The sequence below is a fragment of the Barbus barbus genome (assembly GCF_936440315.1).
Source record: "Barbus barbus genome assembly, chromosome: 2".
Lineage (NCBI taxonomy): Eukaryota > Metazoa > Chordata > Actinopteri > Cypriniformes > Cyprinidae > Barbus > Barbus barbus.
The window spans coordinates 14,673,776-14,691,498 of NC_136730.1; the positions used below are offsets into that span (position 1 = coordinate 14,673,776).

The following is a 17,723-nucleotide window of genomic DNA, read 5'->3' on the forward strand; positions in this document are numbered from 1 at the left end:
ATGCGTATTTTGTCCCTGACTCAAGCCAAGTCTGAAACACAGACCGTATTTGGACTGTGAGCATATAGTTTTAAGATCAGATTCACACACACACGTTCAGACATAAAGGAAGGGTAGGTCTTTACAGGAAAGCCATGTGAGGGAGGGAATTGTTGCTGTCTTGCTTTGGCATATCCGTCTGGATTTATTGAGGAATTGGCACATTGGTTCTACACCGTTTGCCAGAGAAATCTTTGCACTAGATCATCCATGTATAACAGCATTAATCCTAAAAGTGCTGTGTGTAATTTCCGAGCTGCTAGTGGTATCAAGTCCAATTGCTCAAATTTTTTCAAATTTGATTTCTTAAAGGGAAAGTTAAACCACCCCAGAGTGAACTTTGGTTGAACCAGAAATTGACATGTACATGTTGGGCTGCTCAAACAAACAAGAATATTTTGAAAGCACCACATTGTTCACACTATTGGGATGGGAAAAATGATAAATTACATGCATTACATGTTTTAGTCATTACCATTTTCTGTCTCAGCATTTTTGGTAGAGTTTAAGTAGAAAAAGAGAAGTTAATAAATGACACATTTAGCCATGTGCAATTCACATTATAGGAGCCAATGGCTGCAATGTACTGTAAGACGCCAACTGGCCAAATACTGATATTAAAGCTGTAAGCACCACTGCTCTCATGAGGAAATAAAGTGTGAATAGCCACTTCAATCATCATCTATTAAAGGTTGCTTGGGCTCTCTAGGAGAAACCCCAGTTGCACTTCACTCTACGAGATCTTGTGGTTTGGAGAGGCCGTGGAGGAGAGTTATGAAGGACAGAGACAGCAAACTCACGAAGCTTCTAGTAAAAGCAGTCTCACGGTAAGACCCTGCCCGCTGCGCTAAGGAACAAGAAAGAACAAAGGAGACTCGATGCCAAAACAATGGACATTCCTTACATTCCCAAGACCACCACCCCCCCCTCCTGACTTTCCACTGTTAAGACCTTTCAGATTCCAAAACTTTCAACATGCCAACCTCACTGTATGGTATTAGTGTATAATATGTTTTTCATCAAATTTGTGTGCATAGAATTTATAGTTTATGGCCGCCTTTGTTGTCTTTTGTTAAGAAAATGTGCACAGGATGAATTTCTGTACATGTACAGTGTCTATTAGGGATGCACTGATAGTCGATAATTATTTTAATGCTTTGGCCGATATTAGAATTCTATATTATATTATCTAAATAAATAAAACAAAAAATTAAATCAAGCTAATAAATTATTAGTGTTTGTACTGTAACATTAATTTTCATATAATGGGAAAAGGAAAACTATTCTTTCACTTAAAATTGGACAAATGAGCATGCACACTGAAATATCCAGTAAAAATGAATATTGTCTGAAATTACAGTAGAAAATGAGTGAATGGTGTGTGAATCTTATATTTCAGTGGTAGTGGACAAAGACATGTTCCTTTTCCTGGAATGTGTCAAGTGATCAATCTAGACAGTTCTCCATGTGTTGGGTTGTCCTTTGGGATTGCTTTAGGATCAGACTGTGCATATTGAAATGCCTTCTTTTTTTAATAGAAGTCCCAGTAGCCGAGAGCGCCATGCCATAGTTCTCATCATGGAAAAGATGTGTTGTGATATAGCACTGATATGCTGGACATGTGGACAAGATGTAGGCCATCAGTTAGATTAACTTCTGTTCAGTTGCCAGGGAAAGTATAAACAAACTGTGGTGTTATCATTGGTGTAAACTGTGAAGCCTTGTGAACTGCTGTGCATCTGTTTTAACATCTGTTGTTGAATTTTTTGTTAAGACTGAGTCGACAGACTTACTTTTATTCATTCAATTTATGCTCTTGTGATTAATAGGGCACCGGGGTCATGACCTGGAACATCTCACTACTATGTTTTTCTATCAAAATAGTTAGGAAGGGTTTGATGTGGCTGATTTTTACATGCATTCTTTCCCCTTAAAATGTACTTTAAGATCGAAGTGCAAGAGAATCCAAAACAACAAACAAGCTATTGTGCTGGAGAGCCTAGCTCATGACTGCTCCCTTCCTGGACTGGCTTTTTCGTTGTGGCCGTATTGGTGAAAGCCTGGGTGATTACATGGAATGCAGCCTTTGCGTCTCGCTCGCTGTTTTCGGGAAGCGGGTAACCAGAGAACAAACGATGCTGATTGCATGGATTGAAAGCGGAGAGGGGTGTGTGCATATTTTATTTGATTTTATATATTTTTTTATTTTATTATTATTTTACAGAATGACCTCGTTGCATATAATTTTATAGGATTCAAATTAATAGCTAATTTAAGGTGAAAGGTGCATTTTGATTTAGGGACATACATATGTTTGAAACATGGTACAAGGTTTAAAAATACATAGTAACACCAGTACTTTGAAACAATTTTGTACTTTGTTAGCACAAAGAAATTGAAATGACAGAGAATAATATGATTTAGTTTTTATTATATCTTTGCATTACAATCTGTACAAATCTCTATATTCTTGATCAGTGTAGGCTATTATTTTTGAATAATTGACTAATTAGATATGGACATGGCATGTTATGCATCCCTTACAGTAAGACAGAGAGGAGGTGTTCACAGCAAAAAAATAAATAGTTGAGAAAATAAAAAAAATAAGGCATGAAGTCAGCAAACAGCAAAACAATAATCCTATATAAATTCTATATTATTTAACTGAATGATATATTTATGCTGCAATGCATGCTAACGTATAAAGCCTTAACATTTAAGCATTATGAAATTCTTTGTTCAGACTGTGTTTGACTAGTTTTGGACAATTCTGTTGGTCTGACAAGGTTTTTATGTAGTTTTAAGAAAACTGCGTTTCTCAGTATTGAGACTCAAAAGGTTAAGTAAACTGGAAAAAAAATGCAGTTGCATTTTTTTTTTTTACAGTTTTGGTGTGAAAAAACAGAAGAGCAGAAGGATCTTTGACCAGAGCACAGCATGCAGTACTACTGACTTGTGTGTGTCACCAATGTTTCGCACAATAACCAGTGACCTCACACCTCAAGATATTATCATTTTGTGGTTTAGCCACCCTTATCTGCTACCAGTCGCGATATCAGTTACTTCAAAGAATTTCAACGTAAATTTAACATGCTAGCAAAACAGAAACTCTGCACCCATAATGATTTTAAAATGGTGTCACTTAATGGCTTTTTAAATCCAGAGTTAATGTTCCACACACTTGTGCACTAACGTCAAATTTGCGGTGTAAAAGGCTGTGTCCCAATTTGCCTACTTGTAGTATGGCCTAACAGTATGTTCTCTTTTTGTGATAAAAAAAGTACATACCTTTTTGAGTGTGTAGCAGAAGGGCATCCTGTAGTGAATCATCTCGTCACAGTTTAGACCTCCATATACAGTACACACTCCATATTTCAGTTAATTAATTTATGCTACAGTTACATACCAGCATTTCCACAGATGGACAACAGACCTGTTATTGAAACCTGTTGTGTGCTCATCATTCACTGTGTTTGTCCATTCAATGTTTCTAACCTCATAAAAATTTTTTTTTTTTTCACAAAATCTGAATACTCAATAGAAATATTACAATGGAAGTCTATGGGCACCAAAACTGTTTAGTTACCAACATTATTCAAAATATCTACTTCCGTGTCCAAATGAAGAACATTTTAAATGACACAAAGGTGAATAAAGGACCACAGAATTTTCATTTGTGGGTAAACTGTCCCTTTAAGAATGACCAGGTTAACCGTTTCAACTGAAGAACCCATTAGTGGGCGGTTGTGTGACATTGTAATTTGTCCTACACATAATTGTTGGGTTTTCTTGTATTGTTAGTGTTGTAGTTGTTAATCAGACTGACCCCATTCTGACTTTCATCAGCCATTCTGATTAGAGCAGGAAAGTTGTTTATTAAGCACAGCTGATATGAGTTCAATTTAATTTTATTCTCTCTCTCTCTCTCTCTCTCTCTCTCTCTCTCTCTCTCTCTCTCTCAGTTGCTGGAATAACAAAACGCACACACTGTTGCCTCTCAGATGTGCTCTGCATTGATGTGCTTTCTTCCCTATTGAAGAAAGAGCAACAATACATGTACCTGGCCTCATGCCCCAACGACAATGCACCGTTTAAATCATTTCGTCTTATTCAACCAATTTGTTTCCTTTTTTTTTTTTTTTTTTTTTTCACATACAGTATATCCTTCTCTGCTCTTTCTCACTCTCCACCCCCCTCACTCTCTCACCGCTACTGGCCGAAATGGACTGCTCTCCCAGGGAGACAGGAAGCGGCCCTCACATTTTCCCCCCCATTCAAACAATAATAGGAGAGAATGCTAGGCATTATTTTAGCAATGGCTTGCCGCTTTATCTCCCCCAAACATAGTTTCCTCTTCGTCTGAGCACCGCTTCCTCTTCCCCTAATGTCATTAGAGCGAGGGAGTGTGTGTGTGTGTGTGTGTGAGAGAGAGAGAGAGAATATGTCGTTTAGTGGACTGAATATTTTGTCTTCAGTTGTGACTTGAAATATTGAGAGAGAGAGAGAGAGAGAGAGCTGCTGTTTGAGAAGGGAAGTTGGGGGGAGTGTTTGTCTGTTAATTTTTTCCTGGACTAGGAATCTGGTCAGAGCCTCAGGCTGCCTCATTACAGCTAAATGACCACCAACCTTCACTCGTGAGCGTTGAAGCTGTTAGGGTCCTGATAAAGACTGACCACTCACAGCAGATACAGCAGACCTCAGGGCTGTCCTTTGACTCGAAGCGTCTACTGACGGTTTAGATCTGAACTTCACCTTGAACCTCAAGCTGAACAGTCTTGGATTGGATTCATCTCAGAATATTTCTCTTACTTTGAGAACATCTGGAGTTGTCTAAAGTGTTGTGAGTATCTCAAGACATTTCGTACTGTGCAGAAAACCTTAAGTGGAGGTCAAACCAGCAGTAGTTTCAGCCTGGTTTCTGTTAAGTGAATTTCACTGGAACTGCACTGCCGTGCTAAGGCAAAATGCAGTAACATCTCAAGCTGGGGAAAATTGCTTCAGTGTTTTTTTGTTTTTTAAAACTTTGATTGCTTTGGTAATTTTACACATTATTTTTTATAAATCTGAGCATAGTTGAGTCAAAACTCTGAGGACAGATCATATTCTAATAGACCAGATTTCAGTCATAACTGAATTTTTACATGAAGTTACTATTTTTTTGTTTTTACTTTTGCCTGTACATTTGTGTTGTTTTTACTTTTGCCTTTAGCTGTACTTATGGAGCCTCAGATCAGCTTGGTGTTAGGTTTAATGTTTTTGATTAGATTGTAAGTTTTATTGGATGAGGATGACGATAGTTATGAGCTGTCATGAGAAATCTCGAATTTCCTGAGATTGCAAAAGTGATTAGAATGAAATATTAATTACATTTATTGTTTGTGGGTGAAATGAAAGAGATGATTATGAAAAGAGGCATATTTTGACTCTGACGTGCCTCTGTGTTGATGTTTTTCCTTTATTTTTTTTTAAGCCTGTTTACTAAATGTCACGTGTGGCAATAACGTTGGTGTTTTAAACTCTTTAATATGTATTAATTTGTTCAATTACAATAAATATTCTTCTGCTTGTTTACAATAACCTAAATTAAGTCAGTATTGATATTGCTGTTTGTTTTAGAAGTGTTTTGAAAAGTTTGGTGTCAGTAAGATTTTGAAAGAATACTTTTATTCTGAAGGGACACATTAAATTGATCAAATACATGCTGAGATTCTAAGCTTTCTATTCAGAAAAAGAATCCTGTGGTTTCCACAAAAAATATTAAATGGCACATAAAAATGTTTCTTGAGCTCCAAATGATTTACGAAGGACTTCTGTAAGACTGTATGAGTAATTTGACATCACGGGAATAAATTGCATAATAAAAATATATTGCAATAAAAAGTTATTTTAAATTGTAAAAAATATTTTACTGTATTTTTGATTTTAAAAAAAATGAATCCTTGGTGAGCATAAGAGACTTCTTTCGAAAACATGAAAAAAATCTAACTGACCCTAAACGTTTGAATGATAGTGTATAATGACAACAAGAGATTGTTATTCCTTCTATATTGCATTTTTGGATCTTTCTCACTTGCTGCTTTTCTTATCTAGCCTCTTATGGAATAACATTATTATTATTATTATTATTATTAAACTAAATTATTATTAGTTAAGTAATAAGCCCTTAAAAACCATTGTTCCCTCTGGATCTTTATTGCCATCTGGAATGTTTGGGAATTCTGTACTCCTGTCAGTGGGAATGATGGGATGTACCTGGAATCTGGGCCTTGTTCCATTTAACACTGTTATTTTATAAATTAATTGGCCATTATTTTGCTGTAGATGCATTAGAATGAACCTCAATCAGCCGTTTCAGAGTCTAGTGGATGGCAAGTATGAAAGAGTTCCAGATGTCGAAGCCAAACATATTTCCCTTGATTCCTATGTGTTTGTCAAGACTGACATTGCTTTGGAGTATAGCGTCTTTTCCTCACTCTTGAATGCTGTGGTTTCCTGATTGTGGTTTTATTTTTGTCAGTAATTGGTTTTTGGGAATATTAAGGTGATGTTATGACTTCATGTTCGCTTATTTCTCTGTTCTTCGAGCAGGCGGTGTGTGCCAGTGATCCGTCCCCACTCTTGGCACCTGGCGAAGCTGTCAGATGCACCCTGCACTACGGGCACTGGTGACCCCTCAGATGGCCCCCCGGCTATGCAGCTCCACTTCACACCTCTCAGTGTACCTTGGAACTCTGGAGGTGACAATAGGTTGGTATAATAATCGTCATACAGATGATGGAAACGTACCTTATTCTATATGATGATTCATTTCTTTTTAGCATTTCAGTGGTTTAAATTGATATAGATATAATTTACAACATGTACATGATACTAATAGCTTTAACAGATCTTTGTGTTTGCACGAGAGAGAGAGATCTCATTGTTGAATTAGGGAATTTTGCTTCCAGGACATTTCACAAGGACAACAATCAGAGAGCAAGCTGGTGATCTCATGTCTTATGTCAGCATGTGGCTCACCGGATGCCACCACTATTTTCAGGAGTATGACTCAGACATTCTTCACAGATCACCAGCAAAGTGACCAAAAACACACAAGCAAACCTGTAGTACAAAACATAGCATCTAATCTTTAACTTTCAACTTCAACATTTAATGTTTGTTTTTGGGGGACTTGTTCTTCAGTGTCTTTCTGCTGAAACTGTGAAACCTAATCGCAACACCTGTAACACAAAATGAAAAGGACTATATGATAAACAATTTAAAATAAAATAGTCATAAAAGTTAGCACATACAGGTTTGTTTTTTTATTTATGCTAAGGTATTTTTATTTTAACTGATGAAAAATGAGGCTTACAATAGGACTACAGTGTTTTTAGTTCTTTTAGTTTTTTATTGAATTTAGTTATGTTTAGTTTTTTTTATTGAACTGAATACTTCCTTGAAATCAATGCCATCTTGCATTGTGTGGCGAGAGACACTTTGTAGACTGAAGCTTTTGCAAGCCAAATGCAAATTTCGAAACAGTACTTCATATTTTGATACTGAAATTTGTAAGCAATCTTTGAAATCCTTATGTTGATTGTCACATCGTCTAACTTGGTTCACTTTTGTTTCGATGTGCAGTGAGCTGTCCATGCAGTGGGCCCATATCTCCAGGCACTACAGCACAGACCGCAGTAGCTCAATAGGAAGTATGGAGAGTCTGGAGAATCCTCCTAACCAGGGTTACTATGACAGTCAGCTCTCTCCCATTGATCCTGTTATCTTCAACAACAAACGTGACTCTGCTTACAGCTCATTCTCTGCCAGCTCAAACACATCCGATTACACTGTCCCCGTCAAGCCTGAGGATACCAACTCTATGGACAGTCTTCTCCAGGGTTTTGGTTCTTCCTGCGGGTATCCAGATGGAGGCCAACATTGTGCCCCCAATGGCCATGGAAACCAGCAGGAAGAGCGTGGACACTCCAAGATACTGTCTGACAGATCTGAGGCTAAAGTCCGACCATCGTCCTATAGCTGTGAGGAGGAACACTGTGCACCACCGCAGCCACCCATGAGGAAGGGTAGTTTTAGGGCTACTAGAGGCCAACCAACAGATAAACGCTGTGTGTCTGCTCCTGTAGGCATCCCAAGTGTAGCCAGTGTTTATTTGAATGGAACACAAGACAATGAGGAAGAACGTAAAGGATGCACTATTGAACCTTATTACACCTTCAACTCTAAGACAGACTCTGAAGGAGATAGCAAGGCAACTGACCGTGAGAAAAAACACTTGGAGAGCTATTCAGAATCTTTGGTGGCATCTACACAAAGGAATGTTTCACAAAGGAATAGGGATGAGAACTTTGATGCCCAACCAGAACGTAATATCCAGTCAGTAATGCACAGACACAGTGCACCTGAGAAACTTCTAGCTTCTCAGCTGCATATGATGGATTTTACTGGTGACAAAAGTGATAATCGTGCATCTCCAACTTGTCAGTGGTTACAGTCTCCCCTTTATCTGAGTGATACTAGTCCAAATACGGCCCAGGCCAAGTGGGGAGCAAGTAGATGTTCCACACCTGGTTCAGTGGCAACTTCCGAACTTGAGGATCCCAGGTTAGAAGAGGATCATCTAGATTCTGGACAGAATCTCTGGGGGCAGCCCAGTAATATCTCTGGAAATCCCATAGAGAATGGTTTCTCCACTGCTAGCTCTCAGACCAGTGAGAAGACCTTTGGGTCTGTAGGTGCTATCGTGTGTGTGGACACTCACCTGAATGAGAATGGGCGAGAAGTGAGGGTAGATGATGGTAGCATCACAAAACAGTCGCAGAAACGTCAGTTCCGTAGCTCCAAGTCACGTCGTAGAAGTGAGCGTTTTGCCACAAACCTCAGAAATGAGATCCAGAGGAAGAAGGCCCAGCTGCAGAAGAGTAGAAACCCTTGTGGTGAGGAGACTGTAGAAGAAGAGGTTGCAGATCTCAACATGGAGGCAGTAGCTCCTCCAGAGCACCGTCAACCCAGACCCCAAACCTTCTCAAGTCCTCTTACCAGTCCTTCGACTACCCAAATATCCGAACAGACACCTCAACAAGATACAACCCAAGTTGAGGAACATTCCAGAACCAGGGCTGTGTGCTTCCAGACATCTCAGACCCAAACCCAGATCCCTCAAAATGACAGACAAGTGTGTGTGCATGTGGTGGAGGAGATTGCACCTGCAGGTAAACCACGAAGATGGCGCTGGACACCAGAATACAAACTTCGACCGGAAACTGAGCCCTCTGAGAGTAAGAGAAATGAGGCTACTGGACAGATGTGGTCTGGGAAAATGGGATCAATAAGAGGGAGGGCAGGTTCCTCTGGTAGTCGCTTAGGTCGATCAGACGAGTGTGATATCCCTCCCTTTGCAGACCGCAGGAAGTTTTTTGAAGAGACTAGCAGAAAGTTGAGTCAGTCTGTAACAAACTTGTCAAGCCTGACAAGTCGAAATCACAGACTAGAGAAGCCGAGTAGACCAAACCATCCATCCTCACCTGAACCTCTTGAAATGGCCACTAACCTGGGCCGGAGGAGGTTTTCGTATCAAGATGTGCCCTACGTCAATTCACTGGACACTGGAAGACAGTTTATGGGTACCCAAAAAGAACAAGAAATTTTGAGGGAGCGGCTGATAGAGAGAGAGCAGGAGAAAGAAAGAGAGCAAGAGAGAGTCAAGGAGCAAGAGAAACTTGGAGAACAAGAGAGGGAGAAGGAAAGATTAAGGAAAGAGAGGGAAAAAGAGCAACAAAGGGTAAAAGACTGGGAGGAGAGGCAAAGACTGCTGCAGAGAGAACAAGAAAGGGAATCAAGGACAGAAACTGTTCGTTCTGAACACAATATGAGCGGTGACATGGTTCCTCAGTCTTTATCTCACGACGCCTGTCGGAAACAGCCGCCCAGTCCTCAGGTTCCTTCCTCTCTGCAGTCCTCTGAGCATTTCAATAGCAACACTACCACCAACATCCAAAAGCCTTGCTCAGCGTTCCACCCAGTCACCACCCAGCTCAATCAGTTTGATGACTACCACGTGAATCCACCCTACAAGGCCAGGAGCTACACCCCAGCTGAGGTAAGATTAGGAATTTAGCATTGTCCATTGTCTAAAACAAGGGTTGTGAAGCTTTTCTGATCCAGGCTCTCAGTCAACCCAGGGAACCACTAATATAAAAATTCCAGATTTTCCGAGTACCACTATAACAAACATTATTACAATATACTAAATTAGCGCTGACGTAGTTTTGCTATTTACCTGCTTTTACATACTCTACCATGTCCTGGGTTAAGTGTGCCAGTGTATTGTCCAGCAGACAGTAACTTCATGGACCCCCAAGGGATCTGCTGAATCATGTTTGGGGCAAAAACATTATGTCATTATGTCGGTAGCTGTATGTATTTAGTCAAGTGATTATTGAAAGAAAATATAACAGATATTAGCCACACAGCAATTACTGGGGGAATACCTTATTGATGCAAATGTCATAGTATGCACTATATATATCTTTGCAAAATGGAGACATTGTTATTAAATTATTTATGCAAGTAAGAGCTTTCCTCCTGCAGTTCACTGTCAAATAACAACCTCATAAATTCATAATGAATAGCCTGTACATTCGCTTATAATGAATAGCTTGAGCATGAATACAGATGGAAATCAAACATTGCTGCTTGGTTATATAGAAGAGGGTGTGATTTCCTTTCTTTATTGTGGTTGTTTACAGTTCTAGTTTCTTAGAAACTAAAGAGTCCTTACAAACACATTTTGTAAAGTCATTGAACCACTTTTGATTTCAGTAAAAATAATTTTGAATTGGATGAAGGATGAAACTGTTTATTCTCTACTTGAGCTGTTTTTGGTATAGTGCCATGTAGATGGGAATGAGACAGTTGTTTTGAGTCTTTCGTGCAGACTTATTTTAATATTAGCATTCATGCAGGATATCTTAAAATTGGGCTTCCTCAGAGTCCCAAAAGACCAAATTTTGGTCAAAACTGCATAAAAACCATGAATTGGCTTTAATACAACAGGAAGAATATGTATTCTAACTTAACAATCACTAGTCTGAATACATGTCCTTTGGTTTTTCATTTTAATTTGGTTTTAAGAGTTTCAACTTAAATCATGAATTGATAATCTAACTGATCTCTGAGCCATTTTTAGTTCTTCTGTGTATTTAGATCTTTTAGACCTTTTTTTTTTAATCCTTGAGGGCATATTCAGGTGAATTCAGGAGGGAATTTAATAGTGGAATTAAGCCCATGTCCATTGGATGAGAATCAGAGATACTATTCACTGTACTGACTCCCCTTACAGTTCTCAGAGCAGAATGTTTTGAACGGTATCGATTGTTTTGGCAGTTATCAGATATTTTGCTCATGGTGTGCTTTAAAAAATCTGGGTTATAGATGGTTGGCACAACAGCAGTTAACTGTTGCAGTTAACAACAGTCGAGGCATTTAAATGCCAGGGTTTTTAAGATCACCTACAGTAGGTTGTTTCAGATGTGATCTATGCTAAATAACAGTTTAGTAGACAGGTGAAAATGTAGTTACATAAATCACCAGTATAGTGTTATCTGTTTACCTTGTTGCCTTTATTTTAAATTTTTTTTTAGTAGTAGGTTTTGGTAAAAATGTAAAACACAATTTTATTCTGTTAATTTTATTCTAATTATATTTTATTTATTGCTTAATTTATTTTATATGTAAATGTATTGCAAACACATCTTACAGGCCCACCCTGTGCAGGAACAAGCAAAAAAACTAAACCGAAATTTCAGTTTAACAGAGAGGTAAGATTTCTGTTTACTTACTGCTATTGCGCTATTGTGTTTTACTCATTTGCGTATGGCTATTAACAAGCCATTACTTATAAGAAGTATAGCATAACATTTCTTATTCCACAGAGATTCCTCAAGGTGTAGGAGAGACTCCAAAACAGGAGAGGGTGCTGCTGTTCCTAACTTCATGGGTGAAAGTGGCAATATGACAGGTGTCCGCACTGAGGAGCATCTTTTTTCACCCCTTAGAAACCGTGCTATGTCAGAAAATGACATTCGTGTGGACACACAAAATTTTCATAATCACACCAATGTCACACCGAGCAGAATGCGTGCGTCCACTCTTAGTGACCTGGATGAGAATGGAGTATGTGTTGGTGAAGTAAAGAAGAAAAAAGGGCCTCCGCCTCCTCGTCCACCGCCCCCAAAATGGGATCAGTTCCACAAGAGACGGGCATCTCACCATAACCTCTTCTCCTCCCCTCTACTCTTTAACTCTCCCTCTTCCTCTCCACCTCGACTACAGCCGTGCACATCCCAGCCCCCCAGTGTGTCTGAAATGACACGTCAGCGCTCCTATAGTCTGCCTCCGAGGGAGGTTTCAGAGAGCCATCACTGCTGCAGTCAAGAGTACTCGGTGGCTCCCCCCAGCCCTGCTTTTACACGTCGGGCCTTTAAACCTGTAGCCCTGCCCCCAAGAGAGAGAGACATAAGGAGAGAACTTCATCAACCTTTGCCACAGCCTGGACCACACACAAGGTAAAACATACTCTTCAACCCCACACGCATGACATATAAGACTTATTCATGGCATTCCTATTAATTTCATATGGTTTTAGCTAACCATTTTCAAGAAATTTTTAGATTTAATGACTCAAAAATCTTGAGTGATGAAACCATTAAATAAAAACAAATGAACTTTATACTTTGAATACACGAGAGAACACATCTCCATGTTTTTACAAAAGGTTTATTAATATATTTTAAGGTAAAAAAGTATTTTTACAGCATGGTGATTAGACCACAATACATAGTTTTTTGAATAGTATTAACCAGTTTCTAAAAAAAATAAAATAATAATAAATGATTATGCCAAACTACTAAAGGTTTCTTTCCAAGATATTTCTTTTTTTCAGTATAATATAAGGACACTGATACTTCATACTTCATTATGATATCAGGACACTTTTATCCTGAATTTTTTCCACTTAATGGCAAAAAATATTAAAATGAATTTTAATTTAAATGTTTCAAAATTTGTTTGTCTGTACTGCTCACCAAGGCTGTATTTAATTGATTAAAAATGCAGTAAAAACAGTAATATTGTGAAATATTATTATGATTTTAAAGAACCATTTTATTATTTTAATATATTTTCAAATGTTTTTTCTTTTTTTTGTGATGACTAAGCTGAATTTTAGCAGCCATTACTCAATGTCAGTCTACATTGTGACATGATCCTCAAGAAACATTTCTTATTATTATCAGTGTTTTAAATAGTTATGCTGCTAAATATTTTTGTTATAAATATTTTCAGGATTTTTGGATGAATAGAAAGTTCAAAAGAACAGCATTTATTTTAAATAGAGTTGTAACATCATAAATGTCTTTACTGTTCCTTTGGTCAATTTCATGCATCCTTACTTAATAAAATAAAAAAAAATCTCACTGACCCTGAACTTTTGAATGGTAATGAATAAATTACATTTTTAATGTACTTTTGAATAAATAACCTTCGTGTCTGCCCTATTTTAGAATACCTGTCCACAAAGCTACAGTGTCAGATGAGCCAAGAGTCACACTGGTGAAGCCCATCTTTTCTGAGCATCGAGCTGAGTGGGACCGGTCCGGTCCTCACTACCATCCACAGGGCACTACCAGGTCTCATGAAGTCCCAGAAAACAGTTTGTCAGCTGGACCCTTGTGTCCCGAATCCTACTTCTCCATGAACAACTACCACTTGCAGCATCATCGAGCAGGCTTCCCTGGAACAGTTTACAAAAACCAACTTATTTCCTCCCGCAGTCCCAGCAGTATTGAAGATGGAAACCAGCCCCTGGAGACAGACATAGATGAGATCAGTGAGAATGAGCCGTTAGGAGAAATTGACAGGAGGGAAGGAGAGGACAGGATGGAGATGCAGGGTTTTGCTCGACCAGTTATAGTGCTGGAGACAGACATTGACAACATGCCTGAGGAAGGGGCTCCATCAGCGAGAAATATTAGAGGGCCGAGGGCCGCTTTGGTGGACTCCATTCTAGAGGATGATTATGGTTTATCTAGGAAAGAGCTGATGGGAGAGTTATTTCCACACAGTGTAAATAAAGAGGTGGGTGGAGAGAGCTGGAGAGGAGGCCACCCAATCAGCGGAGGAACACTAGAGAGGTACACCAATATAATACTGTTTCAGCCCTTCTTTCTTCAAAATGTTATGCTTTAAGCAATGTGTTACTTGCTGTTTCTTTGTAATTATTTTTTATTTGCACTTTTTTGAGTGAAACTTGTTTCAAAATAAATTCTACATGAATTGTCAGTGTATTCTATTATTCTATCAGAAAGATTGTAACAGTGCCTCCATCTTCATTATTTTGCTTCTGAATGATCCATGACTCTTCCCTAGGCCCTCTAGACTGGGAACATCCACAGTACAAGTTTCACGATCAGCCTGTTATGACATGTCAGCTGACAACCTGCAACTTCTTGCCAGGTTTCGAGAGATCTCAGAGAGGAAAGAGGAGGAGGAAGAACTCAATTATAAGGTGAAAGATTCAGAAATATATGGCTCACTTATTTCATGCTTTGTAATTTATTCCTATGATGGAATAATGGTGACGGCTGAATTTTCAGCAGCCGTTACACCAGTCTTCAGTGTCACATGATCTTTCAGAAACCATTCTGATATGCTGATTTCGTGCTCACGTAATATTAATGTTAAAAATTGTTGTGCTGCTTAATATTTTTGTAGAAACCGTGATACATTTTTTTCAGGATTCTTTGATGATAGAAAGTTGAAAAGAACGGCATTTCTTTAAAATAAAAATCATTGGCAACATTATTAATGTCTTCAGTCACTTTTGATCAATTTAATGTGTCCTTGCTGAATTAAATGTATTAATTTCTTAAATTTATATTAAAAAACTAAAACTACTGACCCCAAATTTTTTTGAACAGTAGTGTATGTGTATATACAGGTGCATCTAAAAAAATCGTAAAAAGTTCCTTTTTTTTGTAACATTTCAAAAAGTGAAACTTTCATATATTCTAGATTCATTACATGTAAAGTAGAACATTTCAAAAGTTTTTTTTGTTTTAATTTTGATGATTTGATAGCTCATGAAAGTAAAAAATCCAGCATCTCAAAATATTAGAATATTTCCTAAGATCAATCAAAAAAAGGATTTGCAAAACAGAAAAGTTCAAGTTCTTTAAATTATGTTCATTTATGCACTCAGTACTTGTTCGGGGCTCCTTTAGCACAAACTCCAGCATCAGTGGGGAATGGCATGGAAGCGATCAGCCTGTGGCTCTGCTGAGGCACCATTGAGCCTTCAGCTCGTCTGTATTGTTGGATCGCCTGTTTCTCATCTTTCTCTTGAAAATATCCTATAGATTCTCTATGGGGTTCAGGTCAGGCATGTTGGCTGGCCAATCAAGCACAGTAATATCATGGTCAGCAAACCACTTGGAAGTGATTTTGGCACTGTGGGCAGGTGCTAAAGTCCTGCTGGAAAAGGAAATCAGCATCTCCATAAAGCTTGTCAGCAGATGGAAGCATAAAGTGCTCCAAAATCTCCTGGTAGACGGCTGCATTTACTTTGAACTTGAATTAAAAAAATCCATTATTATCCCTGTGCCAAAGAACAATAAACCCTCTTGCCTGAATGACTATCGCCCAGTTGCCCTCACATCTATAGTCATGAAGGTTTTTGAGAGACTTGTAAAGAGCCACATCTGCTCCTCCATCCCTGATACTTTGGACCCTCTTCAGTTTGCCCAAAATAGATCCACGGACGATGCCATTTCTCACGTTCTCCACTCTTCCCTCACACACTTGGACAGCAACAATGGGAATTATGTAAGGCTGCTATTCATTGACTATAGCTCAGCTTTCAACACTATAGTCCCCATCAAGTTGGCATCTAAACTCACAGACCTCGGCCTAAACTCCTCACTCTGTGACTGGATTCAAGACTTCCTCACCGGCAGACCTCAAGTGGTGAAAGTTGGCCAGTTCACCTCAAACTCCATCACTCTGAACATAGGAGCCCCACAGGGCTGTGTCCTGAGTCCCCTGCTCTACTCTCTCTACACGCATGACTGCGTGTCCTCTCACACCTCCACATCCATTGTTAAATTCGCTGATGATACTGTGGTTCTGGGCCTCATCTCCAACAACGATGAGACCGCATACTTGGATGAGGTAGAGAGACTCACATCATGGTGCCAGGACAACTGTCTCTCACTGAATGTGGGGAAAACTAAAGAACTGATCATGGACTTTAGGAAGAGACAGCAGCAGCCCTACTCTCCTCTCAGGATCAGCGGGACCCCTGTGGAGAGGGTGAGTAGCTTCAAGTACCTCGGCGTAAACATCTCCGAGAACCTGACTTGGACTACACACATCCAATCACAGGTTAAGAAAGCCAGGCAAAGACTGTACCATCTGCGACAGCTGAGGAAATTCAGGGTCTCACCAGCAATCCTGAAAACTTTCTATTCAGGGACCATAGAAAGTGTATTGACTCAGTGCATCTCAGTGTGGTATGGAAACAGCTCCAATCAGGACTGCAAAGCACTACAGAGAGTTGTGCGCTTAGCTGAGCGCATCTCAGGGTCTGCTCTCCCCTCTCTGCAGGACATCTACCTCAAACGCTGCAAAAGTAGAGCTGTTAAAATCTTCAAGGACTCTAATCACCCTGGTAACTGTCTATTCACTTTGCTTCCATCTGGTAAGCGCTTCCGTAGCCTGATGGCAAAAACTGAGAGACTTAGGAGGAGCTTCTTCCCCCAGGCCATCAGGCTCCTAAACTCTAGCTCTGTGTCATAATATCACTTGACTCCATGTAATATCACCATATCAATAAGTTATTCATAATTTTTTCTCCATGCAAATATCATATCAATAAGCTATTCATAATTTTTCTCTACCTCATATTGCTGCTATTCAAATACCCTGTACAACTTTTTGCACATTATTTTTTGCACATTCCTCTCATTACTATTTGTCAACAACATACTGACCTGCACATTTATATTTATATTTTTTATCCTATCTTATCTTATTTTATCTTATCTTTATTTTATGTTTGTACTTCTTAATATTTGTATTCTTTATAATTGCACTGTTCTTGGAGCGGACCTGACCTACATTTCACTGCTGGTTATACTCTGTATAATTGTGTATGTGACAAATAAAACTCTTGAATCTTGAACTTGATAAAACACAATGGACCAACACCAGCAGACATCACGGCATCCCAAATCGTCACTGACCTCAGAAACTTCACACTGGACTTCAAGCAGCTTGGATTCTGTGCCTCTCCAATCTTCCTCCAGACCTTGATTTCCAAATGAAATGCTAAATTTACTTTTATCTGAAAAGAGGACTTTGGACCTCTGAGCAACAGTCCAGTTCTTTTTCTCTTTAGCCCAGGTGAGATGCTTCTGACGTTGTTTCTGTTTCAGAAGTGGCTTGGTAGCCCTTTTCCTGAAGACGTCTGAGCGTGGTGACTCTTGATGCACCGACTCCAGCTTCAGTCCACTTTGCTTGACAGTATTCTCAAGCTTGCGGTCATCCCTGTTGCTTGTGCACCTTTTCCTACCCAGTTTCTTCAATCCAGTCAACTTTACATTTAATATGCTTTGATACAGCACTCT

At 39.0% G+C, this 17,723-nt stretch overlaps 1 protein-coding gene across 2 annotated transcripts in view; it reads left to right on the forward strand.

Moving 5' to 3' along the window:
- Positions 1-17,723, forward strand: part of shroom4 (shroom family member 4) — a 48,767-nt gene that overhangs the window by 28,027 nt on the left and 3,017 nt on the right. Inside the window, exons 1-7 of one of the 2 annotated variants that reach the window (XM_079445266.1) lie at positions 4,513-4,879; positions 6,628-6,786; positions 7,663-10,138; positions 11,800-11,858; positions 11,973-12,605; positions 13,602-14,231; positions 14,467-14,605. In XM_079445266.1, the coding sequence (XP_079301392.1) occupies positions 6,731-6,786; positions 7,663-10,138; positions 11,800-11,858; positions 11,973-12,605; positions 13,602-14,231; positions 14,467-14,605 (3,993 nt within the window). In that variant the 5' untranslated portion in view covers positions 4,513-4,879; positions 6,628-6,730. Of the gene's footprint in view, positions 1-4,512; positions 4,880-6,627; positions 6,787-7,662; positions 10,139-11,799; positions 11,859-11,972; positions 12,606-13,601; positions 14,232-14,466; positions 14,606-17,723 lie in introns of those variants that run through there. The other variant, XM_079445265.1, reaches the window with a different exon arrangement.